Source organism: Simochromis diagramma, unplaced genomic scaffold (genome assembly GCF_900408965.1).
Source record: "Simochromis diagramma unplaced genomic scaffold, fSimDia1.1 OVJJ01000603.1, whole genome shotgun sequence".
Classification (NCBI taxonomy): Eukaryota; Metazoa; Chordata; class Actinopteri; order Cichliformes; family Cichlidae; genus Simochromis; species Simochromis diagramma.
In genome coordinates, this window is record NW_024387414.1 from 14,220,085 (window position 1) to 14,232,836 (window position 12,752).

The 12,752-nt window shown below is 39.6% G+C and overlaps 1 protein-coding gene across 2 annotated transcripts; it reads right to left on the reverse strand.

Annotated features, from left to right (window-relative positions):
- Positions 1 to 30: 30 nt before the first annotated feature.
- Positions 31 to 10,489, reverse strand: rab4a (RAB4a, member RAS oncogene family). 2 transcript variants are annotated; one of them, XM_040011879.1, is made up of 8 exons: positions 10,321 to 10,489; positions 8,188 to 8,268; positions 6,037 to 6,151; positions 5,307 to 5,369; positions 4,914 to 5,068; positions 4,695 to 4,790; positions 4,231 to 4,376; positions 31 to 2,904 (listed from the first exon to the last, which is right to left on the reverse strand). In XM_040011879.1, the coding sequence occupies exons 1-7, from the start codon at positions 10,334 to 10,336 to the stop codon at positions 4,261 to 4,263; spliced, it is 642 nt and encodes a 213-aa protein (XP_039867813.1). In that variant the 5' UTR covers positions 10,337 to 10,489; the 3' UTR covers positions 31 to 2,904; positions 4,231 to 4,260. The 2 variants fall into 2 exon arrangements, with proteins under 2 accessions (XP_039867813.1, XP_039867812.1); XM_040011878.1 differs by lacking the exon at positions 10,321 to 10,489 and adding an exon at positions 8,745 to 10,281.
- Between the last annotated feature and the right edge of the window lie 2,263 nt (positions 10,490 to 12,752).

Here is a 12,752-nt window from a genome sequence, read left to right on the forward strand (position 1 = left end):
AAAAAAAGTCTCGTTTAGTGAAGACAATGCTGGATTTGTAGTAGTATTTATTTTAAAAACATATGCCTTTATCATACATAATAAATTATAAATCTATGATATTCATAATGACAGGAAAAAAGGACACACATAAATACAAACAAATGACCTGATGAGAAAAACACATGATGCAGAACAACCAAAGCCACCATCAGATATCAAACACCGAAGGATGGGAAACATTTGAAGTGTCTGATTCAAAATCCTCGTTTTAAAACGGCTAATATCATCTAAAGCGGGGAAGGTGAACGTATGGCCCGGGGGCCAGAGAAGGCCCCTCGTATGGCTTTGGAAAATGTGAAATCTTCACAAGGGCATAAACTTTGGACTCTCTTATTATTGTTAGATTCCATCACATAACAGAAAACCTTTTTTCCATGCTTCCTTATAGAAATTAAAACATATTGTAAGTTAACAGAAAATTGTCTGTTTTTTAATTAAATGATAAGTAGATAACTGGGAGGTAATGAACTGCCAGTGGTTTTCCTGTAATTTACACCTTTATTTTTTCAACTGTAAGCCTATATGTTATTAGCCGATAGTTTTACTGGTCTGACCTAATTGATATCAAATTGAGCTATATGTGGCCCAAAATGTAAAATGGGTTTGATACCCCTGATCTAAAGTATATCTGAGCTGATGCGACGCGTGAATGCTCTGATGCAAAACACGCCTCATAATCGTTTCCTCCGACTTAACACGGTCAAAGTTAACAACAGGAGATAACAAGGAGTAAAGCACACACTGGATAAGCCTCAAACCATCGTTAAAACTTAAAAACCAACAAGTTAGTATGACCCCACATCTGGCAGCAGTCAGCACTCATGTAAACAGGCAACATTTATATACGACAGGTCAGTCATTAGACTTGAGTGGAAAACTTTGGATAAAGAAAGTTTTACACCAACATTTTAGTCAGTTGCAGTTGCTGACTTGTGAATTCAAAGATGTACCTTCATTTAACACAAATGAAAGCCCAGTGTCTACACAGAACATGTCAGGCTACCTCTGTTTATTATCTGTGAGCTTGTCAAAAAAAAAAACCCAAAAACAACAAATAAAAATTTGTTTCAGAATCTTTTCCCTCATAAGTCATAATAAAATCTGAATCAGCTTGTCCTGTTTAACAAAAAACATACTGAGTACTGCCCATCACTAGTATCCTGCTACAAGTTGCCAGTGTATAGTTGCTTCAAATGATAATGATGCAGTGGAGCACGAAGCAGATGCTGAATATGATATCTATTATAATATACACGTAATATCTCTTCATAATGAAATACTCTGATATTTTGTTTGAGAAAACATGCGTCAAACTATTTACAGAAACACTGTACAGGTACAGGGATGCTTTAGGGGAGAGGAGGAGAGAAAAAGGGATGTAAAAGTGTGTGTGTATTTCCTGCAATATCATATCAATATTAAGGTGTTGCCCTGGGACCATCACTGTTACTGATTAGTCATGCTTTTTAATAGAGAAATAACATCGTTAAAGACTCTGTTTTAGGAAAAGATCCATGTTTCTGCTAATTTTAATAAAATACGGTATTTTTCCCCTTTCTCAAAACACATTTTTACAATGAAAATGTAACAGGTCATGGAAGTACAAATATTTCCATGTTTGCTTTTGCTTGAAAGAAACAAATTAAGTGTTTCTCATCCATTCATTTCCTGCTGAAGGCCATGAGAGCAGCAGTGTAAGCAGAGATGCCTAGACCTCCCTGTTCCCAGCATCCACAGTTTTTAATGGTCCAGCTGAGAGATGCAATCTCAACAGCTTGTCTGACGACAGCCCATAGGACATGCATCCAACACCTCAACATGGAGGAGCAGTGTTTCTACTGACTGAGATCCTTACTCTATCTCTAACAGACCCCATACACTACAGCTGGGGATTGTTCGTCCACTAATTCTTTAGTTCAACACCCGCAGCTTGTGGCCACGGGTGAGGACAGGTAGATTAATCTGCTTCAGTCTCAGCTGAGAGCGGGTAATTCACCCTTTTACAGCCTGGGGTCTGATCTGAGGGTGCCAATTCTCATCCCATCCACTTCAACACTCAGATTTGAGCCATTCATCCACCACAACCTCATCTTTTTTTCCTCCTGTGACATCAAACCTATGACATCACATCCTATGCATAATTATTCAGTTGCAATGATGGTCTGGATATTTTAAGAAGAATACAAACAGTGATATCAGGTGAAGAAAGGGAGTGGAGGTGGCACACAAGAAGTGCAAACTGCACAGCTACACAGGTGACTGTTAGTGGTGTGTTTGCAAATGCAAGCATGGAGTTAGCAGATAATTAGAGCAAGAGAAGCAGAAGACCTGTGGAAGGGAAGGGACTTAAATTAGCATGTGGTCGAAGGAATATTTCCACAAGACGAGAAAATTTTTTTTTCTGAGAAAATCAAGACCACGCATCAGTGCACTAAGTATCAAACTGGAGCCAGGGGGCAGTTAGTTTAGCTCAATCTAAAGGTCTGTGGAGCTTGCTCCAAAAATCTGTATTTAGTATGTCTGTTTAAGTAGCTGGAGGGTCGACTGGGAAATCTAAAATGTGGTAATCTGGGTTGGCAGGTGTGTGGACGAGAAAAGTGTTGGGGGTGGTCTTGGTTGGAGGGACAGTTTGGTCCAATAGAAGAGCAGACTGTTGGCTGATCTCTGGTTACCTTGGAGATCTTTAAGTTCTGGGAGGGGGTGTGACAGGGAAGTCTTTTGAGCTATCTGCATGGCAACAAGGTTCTGAGGGGTCCGTGCAAAGGTTAGGGGTCAAAGGTCGGGGAGAAGTCACCAGCGTAGCGATCTGAACCCCACGTTATCAGGTCTCACATGGCTGTTTTTCTCCTGGTCTTCACAAACCTGCATATAAAACACACAGATGTTGCAGAAATACACAAAAGCTTATCAATATCAGGCTGTCCACCCAGTAATTAACAAATTTCCCTCTTGTGGGACTAATAAAGGTTATCTTAATCATCTCTCATCATTATGAAGCAAGAAAGAATTACAGAGCTTTGACCAACTAGCTATTACAAAAAAATTGAATCTGCCACTGAAAAAAAAAAACCATTACGTCTAAATTGAATTAAGGTTATTCTCTCAAATTATTTTTTGACTCATTGTAAAACACCAGCAGTTCCAAAAAAAGAGGCTCCAGTAACTTTAAAGACCCAGCAGAGCAGAACCACAAGACTCAGTGATCGTTTCTCCCTGGAGTCTCTTCAACTCTGGTGATCCTCAGCTACAATCCACCGCACACAACTCTGACACTTGCAAACTGACTTGTCATTTACACTGTAAATATACTTCTTGCTCTTGTTTCTGTTTCTGTCGCTCTTGATGTGTTTTATCCTCATTGGCCTGAACAGGGACCAAAAATAAAAACTGTAATTTCACTTCATGTAAATACATGTGCTGGAATGAGAATTAAAAAAAAACAAAACAAGAAAACTTGAATCATTAAACATTTCCACTTACTCGAGAGTCATAGATGAGATCATCACAATTAATCAAGCTATTTTAAATATCTGCCGCTGGTCTGGTTTTTAGCGCCCTGAGGAGTGCTTACTGGACTTCATGTAGGAATCAGCAAAACTGCTTCATAGTGTTCTGCTGCTAATAATAATAACAATAATAACAATAACAACAATAACAACAACAACAACAATAATAATAATAATAATAATAATAATAATAATAATAATATCTAGGCAAAAGCAATAATCTGACATGTAAACAGGGAAAACTGTCAGACTGCAGCTGGAACTGTGGTGTAGCGACTTTCTATCAGCGATCAGGCATCAGTGCAGCCAAAGTCTGGTGCAAATAGTTATGGACACCAGAATTTCTAAGTTCATCTTATTGTGTAATATGTAGGTAATAACATACATCCACCTTTTACTTTATGCCACTATTTAATGATTACAGCCTTTATGATTACTGTCTTGGACAATCATAATGAAGGCTTCCTTTCAAATGATGGGTGGATCAAGTGCGCAGAAGCAAAAATGGGCACTGACTAAATATAGAATTACTGAGTCTGCACATCTGAGAGACACTGCGGGGAGCAGAAGGCATAATTTCAGCTTCTAAACACAGGTTCTCCTTATTTGAAAGCCCTCAGACACCTTTTCATTTTAATGCTCAGCCATGTGGTCAGAGCGTTGTACATTTAATGCCCCTCACCTCGTCTGTATGTGTTACAGGACACGTCCACTAGCAGCCGCATTCCTGGGTGCCCTGTGGCTGAGCACGACGAGGAGAGCGAAGCTGTCGTAAAGCAGCGTCGCCGTATTGGATACCTGAGCCCATCCTTTCTGGATCCAGCTCCCCTGAAACACAAGAGATCACATGAGTGAACAGTCAGCGAGATAACCAACTTACACCTATTGTGCTTAGTTTACTGACAGTTAAGAAAAGGCTTTAATCATCTATATAAGTTTGCAAAAGGCTTTTGTTAAAGTTCGATTCTTCCTGGAACAATGCTGTAGGCCAGCTAGTTAATGGGTTAGCTGTCTGGGCTTCTGAATGATATAAAAATATTTTGTTTCTGACTGAGGTAGTGGTGTTAAGAGATATACAGAATCATGTGGTTTGACAGAATAAGCGCTGGGGCACACACAGGTAAGGGTGTTGACTACAGCTCATACCTGACTCTATCTTGTTGAGGATTTTCCGAGCACACTGGACAAAGGCCTCTTCGACGTTCTCCCCTGTTAGAGCGCTGGTTTCCAGGAACATCAGTTCTGTTACATCAGTTTACAATGAACACATTATAATAAATAACAATTCAATAATTCTTTGAAGTTGATGGTCTACACATCTAACAACAACAGGAATCGTTCCCAATAATCAGCTGCTGGTCTTACCGTTCTCCTGAGCGAAGCGGGAGGCCTCCAGAAAGGTGACCTCCCTGTCAGCATCCAGGTCCTTCTTGTTCCCACACAGGATTATGACGATGTTCTGACTCGCCAGCATCCTCGCATCACTCAGCCATGTGGTCAGAGCGTTGTACGTCTCTCGACTGCAACAAAAAATAATAATAAAAAGGATGGCAGGTAATGACATGTTACAGTTTGGAATAGATGTGGAAGCTAATTAGAAAACAAAAATAAATTAGAGGCTTGAAACACAGAGCCTATCATATTTCTCAGTTTGTGCATCCTCAATTCCTTTTAGTCTTAGGCAAGAGGGTGGAGAGAGGAGAGGAGGAGGAACAAATTAGAGAAATGTGAAAAGCCTAGCATCACATTGTGTGATACCTGGTGATGTCATAGACCAGCAGGGCTCCTGCTGCTCCTCTGTAGTAGCTCCTGGTCACAGACCTAACACACAGACACACACAGATTAGTAGATATACATTGAGAACAATCAGGAAGTATACAATACATTCCCCCTGAAGAAAAGAAAAAACATCAATGCATGTGTGAAAACCATTTAACTCCTGAACTTTGTAGAGACCCACATAAATGTCTGCTGCAGTTTAATCAGGTTGGTCTTTAACTTGCTAGCTCTACAGTCCACGTGAGCTGGATTGTGGCAATGCACAGACAGACCTAACCGTCTGGGGCATGCATCACTAGTGAGTGGGTGTCATGTTTGCTGCTCAGTGCACCCTCTGTTCAGACAGCTGCATTTAGCCAGGACAAAACAACAGAACCAATTCCTGGCGTGTGCTACCTCAAAAAAAAAAAGAAAAGAAGGCAATTCTGGAAAATATCTTCACCAGATTCGCCTTAAATTGTTATAGCAGCTATAGCAGAAAATTGAAGAAATAAAATAATCAGAAGCAACAAAACTATTCCTGTTTTACTCAGGACATCAATTAGGCAGCCGAGTTTAATAACAGCTTTTTGAGCTCTCCGTTACCTTCCAAAACTCCTGTGTCTGTTACTCTGGTCTTTAAGCTATAGTACTGCTAGCTGAATGTCTGCAGCATAACAGAGATGACTTGTGTGCCAAGTGCATATTCACGTTGGGCTTTTTTCCTACCTGAACCTCTCTTGTCCTGCGGTGTCCCAAATCTGAAGCTTGACCATTTTGTTGACCACGCTGATGATCTTAGAGCCAAACTCGACTCCGATTGTGTGGTTAGATTCATCCTTGACTAGAAAAAAAATAAATACATAAAACATGTAAATGCATTAATATTATTAAATAAGGGGGATTAATAGGGATGATATGATTATCACTGTGTGGCTGTAAGGAAAACAACTGTTGCTTCTGCACTTCAATGAAAAATAAGCCAATTTCAGCATGTGTGGATGAGACAATGATTTTCTTTGAAGTTTTTCTCCTGAAGTCTGGTTGTAGGTTTTGGTTTCACCCTTAAAAAACAGAACCAATCATAAAAATCACACATTTAGAAGTTGTTTTTTCATAAATGTATCCCTTCATGCCTTAAAATGTGGTTCAACCTGGTGTAAAATTTGATGTAGCTTGATGTCACTCACACTTTTGCCTCCTTTCGCATCTGTGAATATGAAATTTCATTCCAATTTCTACTGACACCCACTCCTCCCCTGCTGCTGTGCAGTTCCAGCAAATCGGTTCACCTCTGACTCTGCTCACACACTAACACTGCTCTACTTTACACAATGGCAAGTTGACACTGGAGTATTTGAGCTCTACATGTTTGAACTGGAAAGTCATTCTGAAGAAAAACAAGGGGAAATTGACCACATGTCGATATATCAGATTGGCTCAGACTGGCAAATTTCACATACACTATATTGCCGATAGCATTCACTCCCCCATCACAATCATTGAATGTAGGTGTTTCAGTCATTTCAAATCCCACTGGTGTATAAATATCAAGCACCTATGCCTGCAGACTGCTTCTACACACATTTGTAAAAATGGGTTGATCTCAGGAGCTCACTGAATTCCAGCGTGGTACTGTGATAGGATGCCACCTGCCCAACAAGTCCAGTCTGAAATTTTCTCACTACTAAATTTTACACAGTCAACTGTTAGTTGTATTATAACAAAGTGGAAGCATTTAAGAACGACAGCAACTCAGACACACAGTGTCTAGAAATAAAAAAGTCAATTTTGTCAATCACTGCAGACCTCCAAACTACATGTGGCCTTTAGATCAGCTCAAGAACAGTGCATAGATAGCTTCATGGCCACACAGCTGCATCCAAGCGATACATCACCAAACACAACTTAAAGCGTCGGTTGCAGTGGTGTAAAGAGCACACTGCCACTGGACACTAGAGCAGTGGACAAGTATGAGTTTGGTGGTTGCCAAGAGAACAGCACTTGTCTGACTGCAAACTCTTAATGCTTCAGCATATCAAGACACTTTGGACCATTTCATGATCCCTATTTTGTGGAAACAGTTTGGGGATAGCCCCTTCCTGCTCCAACATGACTGCACATGTTTATTTACAAAGTAAGGTCCATAAATACATAGATGAGTAAGTTTGGCATGGAAGCATTTGACTGGCCTGTAGAGTCCTGACCTCAACCCAACAGAGCACCTTTAGGATGAATTAGAGCAGAGACTGCAAGCCAGGCCTCCTCAAACCACATAAGTGTCTGACTTCACAAATGCACTTCTGGAAGAATGATCAGAAATTCCCACGAACACACACCTAGATCTTGTGGAAAGCCTTTCCAGAAGATCTGGAGCCGTTATAGCTGCAAAGGGTGGGCTGACATATTAAACGCAATGGATTAAGAATGGGATGAGACTCAAGTTTATATGACTGTGAAGGCGGACGAGCAAATAGTTTTGTCATTACAGTGGATCATCCTCAACAATATTAGAAATGTAAATGCTTTTCTTATCTAACACAACCGCCTTTCCAGCATGTCAGCTCTGAGAAGCTTAGCTTTAACCCAAAGTTAACAGGACAGATTTCTTAGTTTTGCCTATAAAACTCAGAATGCAAGTATAAATGCACACAGTTAAATCCATGGATTAAGAATGCAGTCATATCCATTAATTTGACTGCTTGTTTCACTCATGAAATATTGACTTAAAATGTTGAAATCTTGATTTCCATCCTAGGAATCTTTAACATGTGGAAATTACTGGCATATTTACTGTCTCATTTGCCTGAAGAAATTCCCTGATGTAGTGCTGTAGTTTACAGTAAACAGTCAGGAGTGTAATGGATCTTTCAGACTTACACCTCTTCTCTATGAACTGGTGCAGAAGACAGGATTTTCCCGTTCCAGCATTCCCAATCACCAGGAATTTAAAGAGGAAATCTGCAAAGGGAAAAGCAAAGACACACATTACATCAGTTGGGCTATTATTATCAGACTATATGAAACTAGTTGGAAATTACAAGAAAAATGTGGGAAAAGCTCAGTTACTGTAGTCTTAGTTTGGTATATCCAGCTCGTTTTTCTTGTCAATTTAGTTTCATTTCCACAGTGAGTTTGCTCGTTTCATTTTAGTGTTTAGCTTCAGTGTTTAGCTTCAGCTTCAGTTCTTTCTTATTTATTGTAATCTGGGTTGTGCTTTTCAGGGGTTCAGAACAGATATTATAATACAAACACAGGCAGTTAGCTCACAGTCATTCCAAGCCTTAATAACCAAATGTACCAAGGCCTAATGAAGCTACATGTGACAACAAACTAAATAAGTTTAGTTTAATTAGTCAATGTCACGTCAGTTAGTCCATCTTTAAAAAACAGTTTTATTTTTTTAGTTTAGTTTTAGTGAACTGTAATAACTTGACCTGAGAGATAAAACTCATCCTTCAGTTGATCCATCTACAAACTCAGTTGTTCTTAAGGAAAGGAAACAGGGAGAAAAGGTTGAGGTATGCCAAATTACACAAGAACTGGAGTGAAACTCAGTGGCAGTTTGGGATCATCCTGATAGAAATCAGAAATAAAGGCAGTCAAAATCCAATGAAGAGCTTTGAATGTCTTTTGAGAAGTCCAGAGAACTATTCCTGAAGACTACTTAAAGAAATTACAAAAACCTGTCTAACAGAGTTCAGGCTGTGCTGAAGAATACCAAATCCTGACTTTCACACTCATTACAAACTCTGTTTTTGCCTTATATTCTGTATTTCCATATATTTTTGCATGTTTCAAAGAAAGTGCTGCACCTATTTCTTATTTTCCTTGCAAAATATAAACAAATGAGGGTGTGGCTCAAGTTCCGTAAACATGACCTTTCAAAATATTCTAGAGAAATCAGAAACTGTAGCTTCATATATTTTGTAGCTCATTTAAATTTAGTTTTCCCCCACTTGAGTGGTGAGAGTTACCATCACTGTTATGAAGTCCAGTAAATCCAGTAATCTCTGCAGTAGCCTTGCAAACACCCACATTTACCAGCATATACTCCTGTAGTATTATTATAGCTAAAGAGGACAAGTAGATTTTTTCATACAAGACAGAAAAGAATCACCTGCGATAAAATACAATGCAAAAATCAAGGTGCAGCCAAATCATATCACCACATCACCACAGTCCAGCACAGACTAAATTGTGGATTACAGAATGATTTTAAGAGTAGTAAACTAGAAATTTGATTTTTGTCTTTAATTTTCTTGGCAGGTGTTCTAAATGGGTTTCAGATATATAACTGTGACAAACTGTGCACATCGGCTCCCAAAATCAATTTATCAGTCAGGCTCAAGCATATGCTGCACAATACTGTGATGCTTTGGCCATAATAAACTGATGTTTAACAACAAACAGCGCATGGCTTTACTTGCTTGATTTTATAGCTTTCAAATATTGATATAGGTATCATCCTAATGAAAAACAAACAAAAAATTAAGCACGCCCCCCCTCACAAAGAAAATATTGTGGAGGCTTTGATGTAGGCAAACAAAAACTACAGTCAGCTGTTCTGTGCAGCGGAGGAATTTATCCACTATTAAACCACTAAACTAGCAAAATAATCATTATTTTGGTGTAAAATGGTCAAGCTAAGAAAACAATGCCTCATATATGACTGTAATGTTGCAGCTCAGTCAGATATTACAGCTGCACCAAGCCCCAGCCAGGTGTCAGCTTCCCTTGTCTTTTACGATACCCTCCGGGGAGCTTTGTAACCTTGTACCGTGGGTACATTTTTTGCACACGGCGACACTAAACTCTGCTGTACAGCCTTTGTGGGTTTCCTTACGCTGACGAGGCAACTTTTAAGGCCAGCAGCCTTCAGCGGCGGCTCGGTTAGCCTGTCAGCTATCTGTTTACGATGAGAAAAAGCTCTCTGGGCACACCTGCCCCATCCCATCTCTGAGGCTACGGGAGGATGATAACGGTGGCCACCGGTCAAAAGTGCTATCTTACCGTACGACTCCGACATCGCCAGTGTGGCGGTTTGACAGCAATAAAGAAGGGAGGGAGAAATGGGAGTTGACAGATGGTTAGCTAGCTAAATAAAAGGAAAATACTCCTGTTGGTGATTTCCGCGGAGTCCAGCTGATTTTCCCCTCCGACTTCCCGTACGCGGTTTGTTTCAAAATAAAAGCCGTCTGTGCTCCTAACCGAAGAACCGTTGGATCACTGTAAAGTCTTCAGGCAGCCGCAGGGTGGCGCTGTGTCTGGTTGAGACTTTTGACACAGACTGCTGTTTGGGTCAATTTTTACATGTGACTAAACGAATAAATATTAATTCTTTTATTTTGAAATTGGATGACTTTTCCTAAGGTGATCCCTAAAACATAAAAAATAAATAATTTTTAAAATTTATGTGCTACATATTTCTGTACACTGAGACTGCTCCAATCAAATTTGACCTGTCCCGACTGAAATTAACTTTAAATCCACCAGTGTAGGTCAAATCAAGGAAAATGTCATACCTGTGTGCATTATTAATGGGACAGTGGTAAAGGTAAAACTATATGTGTTCCCATCACTCCTGTCCCAAATCTCTTCACTCCCAAGTGAAGAGGCACTGTTGCCTCACAGCTGGCTTAAATCCTGGTTTGGGCTTAGCTGTGTAGAGTTCACATATTTTTCTTTGGGTACTCCAGCTTCTTCCCTTACTCTGAAGACATGCATGTTCGTGCACTGGTGATTCTAAACAGATCACGGATGTAAGGTAGTTGAAGTTTATAGAATAAAGTCCTGCATAAATGTGTAGTTGAAAGTGTTTTGAATCATCAATAAGACTAGAAAAGCATTATATAAATGCAAGTGTATTATCTGAAAGTGCTTTGCACCTGCAAGCATAGTACACAACGTAAGTTAACAATGCAACAATACAAAAATAATTAAATCAATCAATCTGTGGAAGCTCTACTTGAGACTAAGAGCAAAATGGTTAAGCAGAAAAAAGCAGAAATTAGACCACAAAACTAACTGAGGGTTTCATATGATTTACAATTTCACCTAGTCTAGCAACAGAAACCATATGAAGTCCCTCAAGAGTGTTCCTGACCATTGGACTGCTTAACGAAGTATCAGGAAAGGAAAGGGAAAAAATTGATCTAATGTGAGCAATCTTAACATGGAAAAACTTCCAAAACCTCTCACAGCCATTAGTTACAGCTTCAATGTCAGACGGATTCAGGATTCCCCTCACTGTTCTGAATGCACAGAGTAGTTTCTGCTCTAAATAAAAATAGTACTCATGGCCCGGGGGGGGGGGGGGGGGGGGGGTGACGACACAGAAGTCAAGACAATGTTTAACACTAGTAATTTTATACATGTTTATATAATAATAAATTTATATTGCTGTTATGTTATCACGTCTTTAGTAAAACAAGACATGATATTGCATGACAGTAAATGTTTTGAGTTTTTATAAACCCCAAAAAAGAAACTCTTCTTATGTCAGACAGGCATTCCAAAGTAAAAGTAACATGCCCGTGTTGGAGATCTTATAATTTGATGTAGAGAATTTTTTTACTTTCAACATTAATAAAATAACATAATAAAAAATTATGTTAAAGATTTTTTTAAAAGTAAGTGAAAAGATTGACATAAAAATAATATGTACAGGGTGGGCCATTTATATACACCGTAATAAAATAGGAATGGTTGGTGATATTAAAGTCCTGTTTGTGGCACATTAGTATATGTGAGGGGGCAAACTCCTCAAGATGGGTGGTGACCATGGTGGCCATTTAGAAGTCGGCCATCTTGGATACAACTTTCGTTTTTTTCCATAGGAAGAGGGCCATGTGACACATCAAACTTAGTGGTAATGTCACAAGAAAAACAATGGTGTGCTTGGTTTCAACGTAACTTTATTCTTTCATGAGTTATTTACAAGTTTCTCTTTGTTCACAGCCATTGACATGTCGAAGAGGTTAACACGTGAGGAGCGGATTGAAATTGTGTTGATATCTGGTGAACGCAGTAACCGGGTCATTGCAGCAGATTTCAATGCAAGACACCCTACGAGACCACCAATCTCCCATGCTACAGTTAGCAAACTGCTTGCAAAGTTTCATGAAACTGGTTCAGTGTTGGATTTGCCAAAATGTGGACGCAAGAAAACTGTCACTAATGAAGAAGCATCAGTGGCTGTCCTAGCTTCATTCAGCAAGAGCCCACAGCGTAGCACTCGCCGCATGTCACTGGAGAGTGGCATTAGTCGGTACAACTAATTCCTCAATGGAAACCTCAAGGCCACTGGATATTTGAAATTGTTACATGATGATTTGTTTCCCTCTTTATGCACTGAAGCTGGCACGTTCCCTGAGTTTTTCCAGCAAGATGGTGCACCACCCCATTATGGGTGCCAGGTCGGAGTATTCCTAGATGAACAGTTT